Here is a 17719-nt window from a genome sequence, read left to right on the forward strand (position 1 = left end):
ATTTCCCGCGCAGCGAGTTCGAAACGCACAAGTTACTGCAGTTATCACGTTATTTGCAATGTTCTCGATAAAAAGCGATAAAAACATTCAATAAATGACGCACGATTAATTTCGATAAGGTCATAAGTCATTCGGTACACGTTACGTGCAAAAAGTCATGAAATCGTTGATAGGAACTTTTTTCGGTAACTAGATCTAGTTTTACGTCTATCTATATATTTCAGTTATTTTTTCATAGAAACAGAATATAATCGAGAACGTAAACAAGTTTTAGTAATTGAACGTAATATTAATCTAGTATGCTTCGAGTAGTAAATAACAATAAAGTTCATCCGGTTCGAAAGCTGAATAAAGGATACTGCATTATTTCGTGCAGTTAATTTTATTTGCTATCAATATGCTAGTTTACGACATTTTACGCGCCTGATCTATTATTTATACATTTTTCGCGGCAATTTTAATTTATCTTTTACAAAGCGAAGGTCGAACATTTGACATTTTGCGTCAAGGACACACGGTATAAGAACTGTATACCGCAATTTTGTAACTAGCATTAATGACGTGAACAACGAGGTTAGAAATGCTTTCGATTTATTAACGATGAAAAGTTATACATTTCTCATGCTTGGCAGAGTGGAATGTATACTGTAGGTGTATGTACATAAATTTCGATTAAAAGTAAAAGTATCGTGGAACGTGAAACATTTCGGTGTTCCTTCATAGTGATGAGGTATTTACTTTCCTTGAATGATCGTAGTAGCAGCGCGTCATTCTCCTGTTATGCCAACTCTGTCTTTTATTTTTTGATCCTCAAAGTAGTTTCCAACAGACAATGAGGATGTAAAGATTTTATGTTTCTTCAAGGCCATTTTCTCTTTTTCAGTTAAACGTGTTATTAAGATGCCGTTTAAGTTTCATTTGAAGAAAAGTCGACAGTATAATGTGGTTTCAAAGAACCAATATGTGATCTGCATCGAGTTATTGGATACCACTTCTATAGAATGTACATTGAGCATTGACAGTCTCGGTCAAGAATGCTTAGACAATGTGACACAACGTTTAGGCTTGGGACAGCCAGAGTTTTTTGGTCTGCGTTACATCTCCCGCCATGATTCCCTCTCTCCAAGATGGGTAGACATGGACAAACCGTTAAAGAAACAATTGGAAAAGGAGGCCAAAAGTTTCAGCTTATATTTAAGAGTGATGTACTATGTTACAGATGTGCAACTTATTCAAGATGAAATGACAAGGTATATAATCATGTTCTAGATGTTTAAGTGGTTCTTTATTATCTTTTCTTTCATATATTGCATCTTTAGGTATCACTATTACCTTCAGTTGAAGAGTGATGTTTTGGAAGGTAGATTTCAATGTAATTCCAGACAAGCTACTCTGTTAGCAAGCTACTCAATGCAGGCAGAATTTGGTAATTATGATGCAGAACGACACACAATGGAATGTCTTCAACAATGCACACTGTTTCCCAAGGTAATTGAAAAAAAAAAAGACAACCTCAGATTTTTTATTCACTTTTTTATTTTGTTCTTTTCAGGATGTAATTCAAGCAGATCCTGGAGGTCTAGATTCTCTTTTGCATACTGCTGTATGCCAATACAAGAATCTCATGGGTGTTACTCAAGCTGCATCGGAGGAATTATATATTTCTATTGTTATGCAGTTAGAGGGATATGGAAATGAAACATTCTCGACTAAGGTACTAATACTACTTCTATACTTAATGCCCTAAAAACGAAGACTTAGTATATTGACTTACAGGATAACGGTAACAACGAGGTAATACTCGGGATTTCTATCAATGGGATCATGGTTATTTATCCTAATACTCAGTCAACACAATTCTACAGGTAATTCTCTCTTAAAATATATATTTGAAAATGATTACTTAACAAGAAAATATTTTTCAGATGGAAAGACATAAGCAACGTTATTAATCATAAAAAGACGTTCAGAATAGAATGTCAAGCGGAAGGCGAGGAGCCAAAACAATTTATATTCAACGAATCGCGCAATGCAAAATATGTGTGGCGTTTATGTATAGCACAACACACATTTTATATGCAACACCAAGAATCTCGTCCATTAGAAAGATCGACAAACGGGTATTTTGTAAGTAGTATTACGTTCACACGTTATAAAGTATTGTCGTCAGCTTACAATATCTTATCTTTCAGGATAGCGATACAAACGATTCAGGGGATCATGCAGTGTCCGTAAATTTGGACAATAGGAACATGGAGGGTCACACACGGTGGACAAGTTATAATGATTTATCAACGTCGCCATATCCTGTCGTGTCCGTATCATCGACGGACATAAACAACTTACGTGCCTTACTCCCATCGTACAGACCTGCTCCTGATTACGAGACTGCTGTTCAAATGAAATACAATAACGGGGGAAACCCTCCCCAACCTTATTACGCTAATCAATCAACTATTGTTGGAGCTGATATTTCGTGCCTTCTCGGTAATGTTGTTAATCGAAATAGATACTAGAATTTTTAACATATACATTCTGCGGAAATAGTTGTACAAACACAGTCACTCTAAGTATTATAAATGTTTCCATGGAACAGTATTTTCTAGCAATCATTCTTACAGATATATATTTTCATTAAAAGAAAGAAATAGGAAATCCTATAGAGATTAACAGTAAAGACTGATACGCACAATTATAGAAATTGTTTTTCCATTCTGTATGATCAATTTAACGGTATGTTATTTTTAAGCATTAGTATTTTATTGTAGTCTTGCTTTAAGTGTATGCTGAAAAACGTATTTTAAAATTCCCTTTAGATAGGGAAGTAAATGTTCCAATTATATCAGTGTTCAAAATAATACAATGTTATATCATACACTAATGTATCATTGTTAATGTATAACTATTAAAGGATATTTTATTGTAAATACATTGTAACCTTATTTTTGTAATTAATAAGTTTAGCAAAGTAAGATGTATTTATTGTTGTAATAAAAATAAAATTTACTAAAATTATGAACTTATAGACTGACTTACAGTTTGTATTTCAATAAATTCAAGATAAATTATATAACATAATTAAAGAAGTAAAATTATAATAAACATTGACAAAGAAATATCTACAAAGTTTATGACACTATGTTCTTAGTATATAATTTTTAAACATAAACATCAATTATCACATTTCAATTCTGTAAGAGATAAAAGTAAATACCCTTTGATGCTATATTAACAATCTAACTACAATTTAACAGATTAACATTTACATACTTACATGGAACAACAGTAAAGTACATGTCATTCCTTTCTTCATACAATCTTTTCACTGACTTGCATTTTCTCGGCATTGCTAATAGCTTCCAATAAAGATGCAGGGTCAGGTTTACTTGCAGTTGCAAAAACTTCTATATCAGCATCGAATAATGCTTGCCTAGTCACAGGGCCAATAGCAACTGCTTTTATATTACACATATCGTAACATTTCTTTCTCAATGAATTTGTTATATGCTCTACTGTAGAAGGACTAAAGAAAACAAATATCTTTGGACTATTATCAAGAAATTTTAACAAATCATGTTCCAATGTTTTACTAGGCAAAGTTTTATATGCAACTATTTTACGAACACTTATGCCATTTTCGTTAAGGGTCTTTTCAATAGTTTCCCTTCCAATTTCGCTACAAGGATATAACAAAGGCTTCGATTCTTTTGAAACAGACTGAACCAAAAATTCTGCTAATTCCCTGGAATTACCAGTGTTACTACCAAAGCAGTTCTCTGAACCCAAGTGACTTTTGGCAAAGGATTCGGTTGCTGGCCCTACACAGTATACTGGTAATGATTTCCAAGGGCGTAGAACGTTGTCATCTTCGGAAACAAGGCCAATTGCTTCGGCTGCATGTCGACTTGTCAGTATCAATCCTATAAGCGTCCGCTCAATTAAAGATTTGAAAGAAATAAAACGAAACTCATTTGAAGTATCACTACCATGGTATGAAAGCGGTGACAGCAGACATGTCTGCAGCTCCGAACCGTTCACAAATTCGAAACACAGAGTGGGTAAATAATCGCACGTATATCCAGCCGCTCTTAACGTTTTTATGTAAGCCTCTTGCGAATCATTCTTTTCGGACAAACCACGGCACAGTACCACTCTTTTGTAGTGAGTTGCCATATTCACAGATTTTACCATCGTCACACGCGCTAAAAGGAACCGATAGCACCGACCGTCGATCAATGATAAACGCGTACAATTATTTTAACGATTAAACAAACACAAACACTCGTTACTAAACCGATTAAACGCGTTAATTCTGATAAAAATGACAGGAATCACTTAAAGTTTTCACTAAAAACGACGATTAAAGAACGCGGCAATTCGTATCGCGCACGCTAGCCATTTTGACTACTTGTTAACCGTTTCCCGCCATAAGATGGCGCGTTCGATTCTTCTCAATTTCGATACTCGATTGAGGAACTGGTTCAAATAAAGCGCGCGTCAATGAAATGATAAATAAAATACAGGGATTGATTTCATTGTCAATTTTATTGAAACACTCTTTAGGGTACACAAGCTATCCTAGATAAGCATTAAGGGAAAGTACAAAAAAAAAACACACACTAAACAACTGCTTACGAAATCACAAAGTGGATGTCTGTCCTTACGATCCTTAAACATAAATCATTCGAACGCGTGCATTCGAAGGCACAACGGTCCTCGACCCTTACGCAACGAGTATTTCGCCATGAAAACACCAATCGTACGACAGGAATCGACGCGATTAAAAATGCAGTGTCTCGCGTCGACGTAATACGATGTAACGACGCGGACAACGATACTATATCCAATGCCCTGTGACGAACTAGACTTAACGGAAGTAGGGAAAAGTGGTCGGGTGAGGATGAGGGCGCGGTAATGAAGCGCGTAAAATTACGTATATGCGTTGGTGGGCGGTACAGGACGGATCATGGGGAATTTAACACGGTAAACACTGGCAGCATTGCAAACTGTTCTCCTGGCAAAATCTCGGCGAACGTCGACATACGGGATACTCGTTCTTGGGTGACGAACGATTATAGCGCACAGAGTTCCGCCGTAAAGGGGACCGAGTGCCTTCTTGCTCAGATACGCAAAATAGAATGTATATGTATATCATGAGAATCAAAAAATCTACACCTTCTTACTGTTATAACTAGTGAAACTTATATGTTACAGAAATACTAAAACTAGGGGAAACTGGATGACCGGTGTCCGACATCCGGATTTCTATCATATTCTTGGCGGGATTTTCGAATCATAAATGCAGAGTTCCTTCGCAAATTTGATTTCTCGTGGTATTAAAAATATGCAGCTACGATCACACCGTTCTCGATGCGATTATTTTGATAAAGACACGAGCCGAATGTTTCGAATACTCTCCTATGGGAAGAGAAACATTGTAAAAAGTCTAGCCTAACCTTAAGATCTACTTAAATAATAATCACAAAAGTGAGACCAAGGTCCAGAGCGTGTGGGCTGGCCAGGACCATTAACCGACAGGCGGTCTCGATACCTGATTTCCGATAAACAGCTCCTTTACGCGATCTCGGCTGTCGTAGGCCTTCGTCGAAGTCCTTCGAAGCAAGACAGAAGGGAATTCGAATTTTCGCGCGCCCGCGAACTTTCGTTCGCTTATATCGTTCAGTGGTGGGCAATGCGTTTACTATGGATAAAAAGTACATAACTACGTAATTAATATTAAAATAAAACTGTGTACAAACGATCGTTTGCATCTCGCAGAAGGGCACTGTGCGGGTCATTTTGGTCCCATTGATTCGTTCAGAGGTTAAAAATCTAAGATTCGAGGGGCACTTTGTCGAGGTTTCGAAGCGGACAACATCACAGGCGTAACAATTAATTGGCGTTCATCGAACTTTGGACACGGACTGTGAGATAATTTGATCTGTCCAACGATAATGAAAAAGGTCGCAGTGAGAAGACGTACATGGATGTACAAACAAAAGAGAATGAAAGATAAACCTTAGCATTTAACTCGATAGACGGTCTGATAATGGAATATTTATGCAACTTAACAGTAACTTAACCTTAGTAAACAGTAAAGTGTAAAAGGTATGACTTAAGTACAACCACAAGAAGTTGGTTTATTATGGCATTCGTAAATCCTTAACTACGCTTCCTATTAGATTAACAAACGGCGCGTTTCAGCGTCAATCTCTTTCTTTGTCAATCAATCGTGTGCCTGACGATTCCGCAATTTTATCCTCTTTCACGAGAAGCGCTTCCGAAATTTTCGCCTCCTGGGAAACAGTCTCGTGATCCATCAAATCATACATTTAGACATTTTTATTCCACTTTCTCTTGGTCGTTACTTCGTCTGAGAACGATTTTTTTCCTCCCTTTAATCAAACTCAATCTGGGAAACTCGAAGATCGCTCAGACTTTGGGACTGAATCGTCCTCGCATTTTTTCTGACTAAGGATACGTTTACAATTTTAAACTAAACGAGGAAATGATCATTCCACATCCGATTAAACACGTTTTGATTTTATCGATTCGATTAAACTCCACGGGATTCAACGAGAATCAATTCTGATTCAAATCTACACTATTCGATTGCACGATTCAATTCCAATCCCATGGAATTCAATTCTCACAATTGTGGGAAGAATGTACATTTGTCCGCTCAATTTAAACGCACCTCAAGTCACGCAGACTCGCATCAACCTTAAATTACAAATCAAAATCGCGTTCTGATCTGCAAAATTACGAAAATAATTCAAAACTCGGAGCTCTCTTTCTCCGGTCGCGAATTCTCCGCGAAAGGTGTCTTCAAAAGCTTCCCAATCGACAATCGCAGAAAGCGCGCGGTAATACGGTTGTTCCTCTTCCAATTTCGCCGTGCGTTTTCGCAATATCGGGGTTTTAAAATGGCGATGAATTTAAGGGACAAATGGTGGGTTCGAATCGTAGATACGTCCTTGAGCTGCTGAGTTTTGATTAATCGAAGACATCGGAGATCCATCACGCCCCATCCGGACCGCTCTTCGCCTTCTTCTGCCCTTCGTCGGTTCGAATCTGAAAAACAAATGAATATATTAGTTCGATGTATTTTTATGAACATATTAATTCAATACATTTTTATGAACATATTAATTGAATACATTTTTATGAACATATTAATTCAATACATTTTTATGAACATATTAATTCAATACATTTTTATGAACGTATTAATTCAATATATTTTTATAAACATATGAATGCAATAAATTTTTATGAACATATTAATTGAATATATTTTTATGAACATATTAATTCAATACATTTTTACGAACATATTAATTCAATACATTCTTATGAATATATTAATTGAATATATTTTTATGAACATATTAATTCAATACATTTTTATGAACATATGAATGCAATAAATTTTTATGAACATATTAATTGAATATATTTTTATGAACATATTAATTCAATACATTTTTACGAACATATTAATTCAATACATTCTTATGAATATATTAATTGAATATATTTTTATGAACATATTAATTCAATACATTTTTATGAACATATGAATGCAATAAATTTTTATGAACGTATTAATTCAATACATTTTTATGAATATATTAATTTAATACATTTTTATGAACATATTAATTCAATACATTTTTATGAACATATTAATTCATTACATTTTTATGAAGATATTAATTCAATACATTTTTATGAACATATTAATTGAATATATTTTTATGAACATATTAATTCAATACATTTTTATGAACGTATTAATTCAATACATTTTTATGAACGTATTAATTCAATATATTTTTATGAACATATTAATTCAATACATTTTTATGAACATATTAATTCAATACATTTTTATGAACGTATTAATTCAATTCATTTTTATGAACATATTAATAAGCATATTATGAACATATTAATTTTGATGAACATGTTATATGATTATATAAATTGAATTAAATAACTTCAATATTACAGTCATATAATATTATCCGTCATTTTGACGGGTTCCGTAAATCTAGTGTTAAACGCTATTATTAAGTAAAAATCATTACAATTTAAAAACTTCGTAACAAAGTCCATGGTAAAGGAGTCGAAAACAGTCGACACAAAAAATGAAGTAAGTTTACAAGAATACAGGACTTGTCATGACTTAATCGTTAGTGAGATCACGTGGAAATGTAAGAAAGTAGAAAATACGAGTATCGTGGAACGAGCGATCGAAGCCGGCTGCCTAGCGCACCACCGATATAATCGACCCTCGGAGCGTACCAATAATTTGACGTAATTTAATAAACGCGACCCTGGCGTTCGCGTACGTGCGCCGGGTCGCGCGACTATCATTACCGATAGTTTGATCGTATCTGGCCAATGCGTAATGACGATGCACCTAGTCACTGGTTGCACGCCAGTGCTCGATCATCGGTCATGCAAATTGCTGATGCAGAACGCAGCCTGGCAGCCCTCCTCCGATATCGGCACTAACATTCCTCTACTCGGGAAACAATATCTCTTGCTCGTAGATACCTCGCAGGATTCCAACGAATCGCGTATCGTTTCTATTTTCTCCTTTACATGTTTTCAGTGCGAGATTACGTTGGACAGTTTCACAGATTTTTTATTATTGTTCCTTTGGTGTTAATTTTAAAGCGTCTCTTTTATTTGGTACTTTTTGTATTCGTTTGCAAAGTGACAAATTTTAGTTTTTAATCTCTAAATCTATAAATAATCCTGGGAAGCCTTTACATTCCAAAAGTTTGAACTTATTTGGACTTATCAAATGTTCAAATCCCTATAATAGCAAATTCCTTAGTGCACAAATTCTAGAATTCAGAAATCCCGAAATCACAAATTCCAGAATTCCTAAGTACTAAAATTCTGAAACTCCAAAATCACTAGAGACTCCCAAGATCTCTAGATTCCAAAATCCCTAGATCCTAAAATCCCTGAATCCCAAAATCCTTAGATCCCAAAATCTCAAAAATCCCTAAATCCAAAAATCCTTAGATCCCAAAATCTCAAAAATCCCTAAATCCAAAAATCCTTAGATCCCAAAATCTCAAAAATCCCTAGGCACGAAAATCCCTTGATCCAAAAAATCACTAAATCCCAAAATCCCTAGATCCAAGAAATCACTAGATCTGAAAATTCCTAGATCCAAGAAATCACTAGATCTGAAAATTCCTAGATCCAAGAAATCACTAGATCCGAAAATCCCTAGATCCGAAAATCCCTAGATCCAAGAAATCACTAGATCCGAAAATCCCTAGATCCAAAAAATCACTAGATCCGAAAATCCCTAGATCCAAAAATCCCCATATCCAAAAAATCACTAGAACCCTAAATTCCCTAGATCCAAAAATCCTCAGATCCCAAAAATCACCGGTATCCCCAGATCCAAAAACCACTAGATCCCAAAATTCCTAGATCCAAAAATCCCCAAAATTCCTAGATCTCTAGATCCCTAGATCCTTAAATCTCAAAATTCTACATCCGAAGTGATAAATCGTGAAATTCCCAAACCCCGAATTCCCGAAATAAAATTCCTAAAATAAAATTCCTAGGACTCCTGCATGAGCGTCCATCTTGATGGTAGAAAAGAAAACTAGCAGGACAAAGGACAAGTGACTGAAGGTCGCATACGGGTAATTGAACGAATCCATAAATCTTGCGGTGATTATCGAAACAACTCGACACGCCCCTACTTACAATGTTGTCGTTTCGCGTATTTGCAAATTATTTATCACTCGACGGTACGTGGCAATTACTCGTGGACCATGATGAGGTATTTCATCCCGAAGATAATAATCGTGCGAAATTCGTGACCAAGGCTTGCGCGTCGCTATTAATAATCGAGAAACGATCATTAATTCTTGTCGTTCCGTCGATTTGAAACGTTGTTGCGCCGATCGGAAGAAAAACTGGGATAACATCTTCCAGATCCGAGATAGTGCTTGCTATTTTCTTATTAGGGTGACATTTCGTATTCTACGAGGGAAGCTTCGAGCGATTCTCTGAAAAATGTTGATGGGTTATGAAGTTTTAAGTCTGTTTATGGGGAACGCATACCCAGTGCGCATTTTAGGAAACTTAGCACCAAAACACTTTGAGGGACTCCTTAATTTATGGTGGCTGTAAGTCAGTTACGGACGTTGTCTGCTCGTTCTTACGAAATCCCTATATATTCAAATCTCTGTATTCTTAAATTCCTGTATCCCTAAATTCTTATTGTCTTCAAATTCCGGTATCCTTAGATCCTTATTATCTTTCAATTTCTATATTTCCAGATTCTTAGATATCAAAAGCCTTAGATTACTAGATCTCTAGGTCCAGACTTCCCTAGATCTCCTAACTCCAAATTCCCCAAATCCCTAGATCCAGAAATCCCAAGATCCCCAAATTCCAAGAATCGCAAATTCCAAGAACCTCAAATCTCAAGATTCCTAAATCTCTAGATCCCTAAATTCCAAGATTCCCAAATCCCTAGATCGCTAAATCCCAAGATCCCCAAATCCCAAGAACCCCAAATTTCAAGATCCTCAAATCCCAAGATCCCCAAATCTCAAGGTGCCTAAATCCCAAAATCCCCAAAAACCCAAGATCCCCAAATCCCAAGATCCCCAAATTCCAAGAATCCCAAATTCCAAGATTCCCAAATTCCAAGAATCCCAAATTCCAAGCTTCCCAAATTCCAAGAATCCCAAAATCCAAGCTTCCCAAATCTCTAGATCCCCAAATTCCAAGATCCCCAAATCCTAAGATTCCCAAATCTCAAAAACCCCAAATCCCAAGATCCCCAAATCCCAAGATCCCCAAATCCCAAGAACCCCAAATTCCAAGATCCTCAAATCCCAAAATCCCCAAATCCCAAAATCTCCAAATCCCAAAATCCCCAAATCCCAAAATCCCCAAATCCCCAAATCCCCAAATCCCCAAATCCCAAAATCCCCAAATCCCAAAATCCCAAAATCCCAAAATCCCCAAATCCCCAAATCCCCAAATCCCCAAATCCCCAAATCCCCAAATCCCCAAGATCCCCAAATCTCAAGGTCCCTAATCCCCAAAAACCCAAGATCTCCAAATCCCCAGGTCTCAAAATTCCTAGGTCCCAAAACCCCTAGATCCCAAAATCCCTAGATCCCCAAATTCCCAAATCCCCATATCTCAAGATCCCCAAATCCCCAAATCCCCAAATCCTCAAATCCCCACATCTCCAAATTTCCGACTCACTGACAGCGCCTTCTGAAATCACAGTCAAGTCAGAAAAGAGTTACGTCGAGAGTGAAAAGGCGCTATCGTTTGGTGGCTTCTTAGCTTCTTTCTGTTGGCAAGAAGGTCGTGGTGTTCGTGTGAATGACACGACACGAGCCGGCGCACATGTTCCACCATACGTCGGAACAAAAACCCTTCTGGCGGTGTTCTGCCGTGCGTACTCGCACAATGGGCGTGCGTGCATTTATTTTTCCGAGACGGTATTTGCCGGCAGACTTCTCGTCGTTCCGTCTCGCCACCACGAAAAGTCTGCCCTTTGTTCGAGCAAGCTGCTAAATTGCCAACCACGATAGAAACCGTGTCCATTCGCGATAATAATTTACTCGTTCCTTTACGACTACCAACTGAACGCTCCCTTATGTATATTCAGCTATATCCACACGAGCCGCGCAAGCGATATGCGTTAATTATTATCGACCGGATCTCGATGTAATTGAAACGCGAAACGAGTGAAACGCTAGAAAGATGGCGTTGCTGATCTGATATAAACGGAAATCTTTTTGTTAATATTTCTTTGGATACTCCGCTCTTATTTTTACGACTTCTTAAATTTCATTTGAAAAAATTAGGTTCTGAAGCTTTATTATGTGGCACTTGTCACTTACGTTGTTTTTACTGTATATACAAAATGTTAGAATTATTCATTCAGAATTATTGTTAGAGAATTTTGTGGTTAGAGAAACTTGTAGTTACTTACGTTGTTTTTACTGTATATACAAAATGTTAGAATTACTCATTCATAATTATTGTTACAGAATTTTGTGGTTAGAGAAACTTGTAGTCACTTACGTTGTTTTTATTGTATATACAAAATGTTAGAATTACTCATTCATAATTATTGTTACAGAATTTTGTAGTTAGAGAAACTTGTAGTCACTTACGTTGTTTTTACTGTATATACAAAATGTTAGAATTACTCATTCAGAATTATTGTTAGAGAATTTTGTGGTTAGAGAAACTTATAGTCACTTACGTTGTTTTTACTGTTTATACAAAGTGTTAGAACTACTCATTCATAATTATTGTTAGAGAATTTTGTGGTTAGAGAAACTTGTAGTCACTTACGTTGTTTTTACTGTATATACAAAACGTTAGAATTACTCATTCATAATTATTGTTACAGAATTTGTCTTTGTTAAATACAGTCAGTGTAAAAAGTATTCGTACAGTAATTAATTTCAACAAAAATGTTGTGAAACGTCATTTATTAACAAAATTTGAACAAATAAAAAATACATACACATTCTTACGTAGAATACATAGACATCTAAGAATATGTATGTATTTTTTATTTGTTCAAATTTTGTTAATAAATGACGTTTCACAACATTTTTGTTGAAATTAATTACTGTACGAATACTTTTTACACTGACTGTATATTAGTTTGCTACAAAGTTTTACTACAACGAACAAAAAGTCCATCAACAAAGCTACTGAAAATGATAAAGTACTCGACACTGATAAAATATAACCTTGAAATAAACTGTTTACAATTTCAATGAAGGTGATGTATAATTCAGATCACTTTGTAATTCTCGGCAATTGCGTGGCGGTCGAAATGAAAGAAAATTTGAATTTAAAGAGTATAGCGTGCTCGGTGCACGTGTACTTTTCGCGAGAGGTTGCCATTGGCGAGTCGAGCATCCGTGTGCACAGGTCGACGACCCGGACCCCTTCGCCGGGCCAGAATTCGCCAAGGGGGCCCGAGTCGGGCCAAACTTTCGGTAATGAACCCATTGTTATACCTGCCACCGTTTATCATGTCGGCAGTCAACCAACGAAGCTTCCTCCGACACTGAATTCCAGTTTTCTTTCATGCGAATATTGCACTGGAATTTCAGTCATTAAAAATTAATCGAAATTCATTTTTTAGGACAATGCGATTCATTTTTAGGTAGACATTTTTATTCATTTAGACAGTCAAATGCAATTCATTTTTAGGTAGACATTTTTATTCATTTAGACAGTCGACTGCAATTCATTTTTATTTGGACATCATTGTTATTGTTGGGTTTCGTTAGGGGTGTGAGGTTATTTTGGATGCGAACATGTATGGTCCTCAATTTAAAAATTTAATGGGGTTAGTAGATCTACATTTTTATATTCTAAGATGCTGAAATTTAGTAATTTTTAGATTTGTATTAGGTCTCAAATCTTTGGCGTTTTAATTTGCTAAATTTACAGACTTAAAATATTCTACATCCACAAATGTTCAAATTCTTTAATTTATAAATTACAAAGGGTTAGATCCCTAAATCAGTTGATGGTTAGGTTTGTACATTCTTAGGTTGCAAGATGATTAAATCCAAAAATCCTTAGATTTCTCCTAGGTCACAAATCCCTAGCTTTCTAAACCCCTAAATGTTCCAATTCCTAAATTTTGAATCTCCTCCACCCCCAAATTCTCAAAGTCCCCAATTTATAAATTCCAAGGGGTTCAATCTAGAAATCCCCAGTTTTGCAAACTCCTGAATCTTCCAATTCTCATATTTGCAATCTCCTCTACCCCCAACTTCTCAAATTTCCAATCTCCTCCATCCCCAACTTCTGAAATTTCCAATCTCCTCCACTCTCAACTTCTCAAATCCCATAATTTACAAATTCCAAGGGGTTAAATTTAGAAATCCCTAGTTTTCCAAACCCCTAAATCTCCCAATTCTCATATTTGCAATCTCCTCCATCCCCAACTTCTCAAATTTCCAATCTCCTCCATTCCCAACTTCTGAAATTTCCAATTTCCTCTACTCTCAACTTCTCAAATCCCATAATTTACAAATTCCAAGGGGTTCAATCTAGAAATCCCCAGTTTTCCAAACCCCTAAATCTCCCAATTCTCATATTTGCAATCTCCTCCATTCCCAACTTCTCAAATTTCCAATCTCCTCCATTCCCAACTTCTCAAATTTCCAATCTCCTCCATCCCCAACTTCTCAAATTTCCAATCTCCTCCACTCTCAACTTCTCAAATCCCATAATTTACAAATTCCAAGGGGTTAAATTTAGAAATCCCTAGTTTTCCAAACCCCTAAATCTCCCAATTCTCATATTAGCAATCTCCTCCACCCCCAACTCCTCAAATTTCCAATCTCCTCCATTCCCAACTTCTCAAATTTCCAATCTCCTCTACTCTCAACTTCTCAAATCCCATAATTTACAAATTCCAAGTGGTTAAATCTAGAAATCTCCAGTTTTCCAAACCCCTAAATCTCCCAATTCTCATATTTGCAATCTCCTCCACCCCCAACTCCTCAAATTTCCAATCTCCTCCATCCCCAACTTCTCAAATTTCCAATCTCCTCCATCCCCAACTTCTCAAATCCCATAATTTACAAATTCCAAGTGGTTAAATCTAGAAATCCCCAAAACCCCTAAATCCACCCCTAAATTCTCAGAAAGTCCCCAATACACAAATTTCAAAGGCTCAAATCTAGAAATCCACCAAACCCTAAATCTCCCAATTCTCATATTTGCAATCTCCTCCAATTCACAAATTCCAAAGCGTCAAATCTATAAATCCCCAAAATCCCTAAACTCCAAACTCCCAAATTTCCTCCACCCCCAAATCCTCCAACTCGCAAACATCATCCACCCAAACCCATAATCCTCTTCCCCCAAATTTCCACCTCCAATTTTCTAATCCTGCTCCACCTTCCCATCGCAGATCAGTTTCAAAGGAAGCAATCATTGAAGCATGCAATTTTAAACTTCCTCCAAGAGAAGTTCGAGGGGTAGTCAGCGATCCGCGTACTCGTCGGAAACGAGGGAATCGTCGTCTGTTTCCGTTTGAACGGTTGTCACGGGCCACTTTCACGGTACAAGTCCTTTATTGGCAGTTAAACGTGGTCGCGTGGCCGCAAAGCCACGGCGTCGCAATCGCGAAACCCCGTAAAAATATCGCTCTCGTCGCCATTGTCCCCGGTGCTGAAATGCCCTTAAGTTCGCGCATGAATATGACTACGATGATACCCACAGCCGCGTGGGTCGCCTTTGTTCCTCCTCGTCGCCTCCGCTTTTTTCTACCACCGTAACTTGGCGTAGGTCTTGTCCTTATCGAAGCTCTCTCCTTCCATTGTATCTTAATTGTTTTCCTTTAACCGTTTTCGTTGAACAATAGGAAGATCTGCTTGCGCAATACCATTGTTGCCGATGAATTTGACGACCTGGGAGAAATCATGTTCCTTGGGCAGATGCCCGGCGAGCAACGTTCGACGTCTTACTTAGGAATTCGTCAAATTTAACTTGTAAATTTGCCATAGGTCATTTTCAAATTTTTTAAGAAAGTTCTGTTGTTTTATCATGAGATAGATTAGCTTCATGTGTACTCTAGACATAGATAATTAAACAAAATTCATTCATGTTCAATTCATCTGTGTTTACAAATTCATTTTAAAAAATGACTTCATTTTAAAATATTTAATGTCTACGAATAGAATAATTAGATTACTAGAGTGACGTCTTACCGGCTACATTAAAATGACTCTTCCAAAAACTACTTCCATTTCAGAAGATACTGAAAGCTAACACTATCGATATCAAATAGTACGTAAACTATTAGTCATTCGCTTTTGAATTAGGTATCATCAGATTCAGTGTATCTCTGGCGGTGTAAATAAAAAAAATTAGTAAAACTCCTTGTGACCCATCGATCTAAATGATCAATTCTACCTATCTAGGAGCTAAAAGCAATTCAAAAGGAGCTAACAGAAAAAAGTAAAAGTTACATGCAATAAAAGATCGTGGAAAATTTTCCAAAAATATTTAGTAGCATTGTAGCAAGTCCGGCTAGCAACGCTTCAGGAACGATTCGCGGTTCAACGACCGATCGTTTGCGAAGCCCTTCAAGCCTGGCAGCCAGTCGGACGTCATATCTTTGCCACGATCGTCCCGAACGAAACTTTGGATTCACAAGCTTTCACGTATCCTCCCTGTCTTCTTCTTTCCGCCAATAACCCTGGGATACTTTACGCCGTTGGTCCTCGTAAAGACGGGCCTTAACATAATATTACCTGTGTAAACTGGCGTGAACTAGCGTAAACGAGCGTGAAGCGAGCACCGCACCAAAGTGCTTTCTGTCTGCTCGGGACTTCCTTTTTTTTGTTGCTTTCGACGATTGTCGCACGTGGATGGACAATTGGGGAGATGGGGATTTAGGGAGATGGGGATTTGGGGAGATGGGGATTTAGGGAGGTGGGAATTTGGGGAGATGGAGATTTAGGGAGGTGGGAATTTGGGGAGGTGGGGATTTGGAGAGATGGAAATTTGGAGAGATGGGAATTTTGGGAGATGGGAACTTAGGGCGATGGGAACTTGGGGAGATGGGAACTTGGGGAGATGGGAATTTGGAGAGATGGAAATTTGGGGAGATGGGAATTTGGGGAGATGGAAATTTGGAGAGATGGGAATTTGGAGAGATGGGAATTTTGGGAAATGGGAACTTGGGAAGATGAGAATTTGGAGAGATGGAAATTTGGAAAGATGGGAATTTGGGGAAATGGGAACTTGGGGAGATGGGAATTTGGAGAGATGGGAATTTGGGGAGATGGGAACTTGGGAAGATGGAAATTTTGGGAGATGGGAACTTGGGGAGATGGAAATTTTGGGAGATGGGAACTTGGGGAGATGGGAACTTGGGGAGATGGAAATTTGGGGAGATGGGAACTTGGGGAGATGGGAACTTGGGGAGATGGGAACTTGGGGAGATGGGAACTTGGGGAGATGGGAACTTGGGGAGATGGGAACTTGGGGAGATGGAAATTTTGAGAGATGGAAATTTGGAGAGATGGAAATTTGGAAAGATGGGAATTTTGGGAGATGGGAACTTGGGAAGATGAGAATTTGGAGAGATGGAAATTTGGAAAGATGGGAATTTGGGGAAATGGGAACTTGGGGAGATGGGAATTTTGAGAGATGGGAATTTGGGGAGATGGGAACTTGGGAAGATGGAAATTTTGGGAGATGGGAACTTGGGGAGATGGAAATTTTGGGAGATGGGAACTTGGGGAGATGGGAACTTGGGGAGATGGAAATTTGGGGAGATGGGAACTTGGGGAGATGGGAACTTGGGGAGATGGGAACTTGGGGAGATGGGAACTTGGGGAGATGGGAACTTGGGGAGATGGAAATTTTGAGAGATGGAAATTTGGAGAGATGGAAATTTGGAAAGATGGGAATTTTGGGAGATGGGAATTTGAGAAGATAGGAATTTGAGGAAATGGGAATTTGGAGAAATGGGAATTTGGGAAAATTGGAATTTGGAAAAATAGGAATTTGGAAAAATAGAAATTTGCAAAGGTAGAAGACTCGCAACTTCCTTTTTCCGTCCTTTCCGCCAATTCTCGCACGTGCCGCTTTAAATTGGACTTTCGTTCCCTTTGTTGCAGAAACGCTCCCTGGGAAGCGTGTAACCACG

General features: G+C 37.5%; 4 protein-coding genes across 13 annotated transcripts in view; 1 reads left to right on the forward strand and 3 right to left on the reverse strand.

The window, feature by feature from the left end:
• RpS11 (ribosomal protein S11) overlaps window positions 1–17719 on the reverse strand; it is a 352472-nt gene that overhangs the window by 131682 nt on the left and 203071 nt on the right. The gene's annotated exons all lie outside the window — the stretch shown is intronic.
• Window positions 55–2927, forward strand: Pez (protein tyrosine phosphatase non-receptor pez). Its single transcript, XM_012298569.2, has 7 exons — window positions 55–185; window positions 884–1250; window positions 1320–1488; window positions 1553–1714; window positions 1777–1865; window positions 1926–2127; window positions 2193–2927. Exons 1-7 carry the CDS (start codon window positions 158–160, stop codon window positions 2514–2516), a joined length of 1341 nt encoding a protein of 446 aa, XP_012153959.1. The 5' UTR covers window positions 55–157; the 3' UTR covers window positions 2517–2927.
• On the reverse strand, window positions 2193–4367 carry Uros1 (Uroporphyrinogen III synthase 1). Of its 2 annotated transcripts, XM_012298567.2 has the most exons (3): window positions 3987–4367; window positions 3275–3920; window positions 2193–3191 (listed from the first exon to the last, which is right to left on the reverse strand). In XM_012298567.2, exons 1-2 carry the CDS (start codon window positions 4189–4191, stop codon window positions 3310–3312), a joined length of 816 nt encoding a protein of 271 aa, XP_012153957.1. In that variant the 5' UTR covers window positions 4192–4367; the 3' UTR covers window positions 2193–3191; window positions 3275–3309. The 2 variants fall into 2 exon arrangements, with proteins under 2 accessions (XP_012153957.1, XP_012153956.1); XM_012298566.2 differs by having other exon boundaries at window positions 2193–3920; window positions 3987–4364.
• Window positions 4527–17719, reverse strand: part of sano (CABIT domain-containing protein serrano) — a 224240-nt gene continuing 211047 nt past the window's right edge. For all 9 annotated transcript variants that reach the window (XM_076536256.1, XM_076536255.1, XM_076536249.1 and 6 more), the window contains one exon: window positions 4527–7074. The gene's annotated coding sequence lies outside the window, so the exon portion shown is untranslated. The remainder of the gene's footprint in view (window positions 7075–17719) is intronic.

The sequence above is a fragment of the Megachile rotundata genome, chromosome 10 (genome assembly GCF_050947335.1).
Source record: "Megachile rotundata isolate GNS110a chromosome 10, iyMegRotu1, whole genome shotgun sequence".
NCBI classification, from domain to species: Eukaryota; Metazoa; Arthropoda; class Insecta; order Hymenoptera; family Megachilidae; genus Megachile; species Megachile rotundata.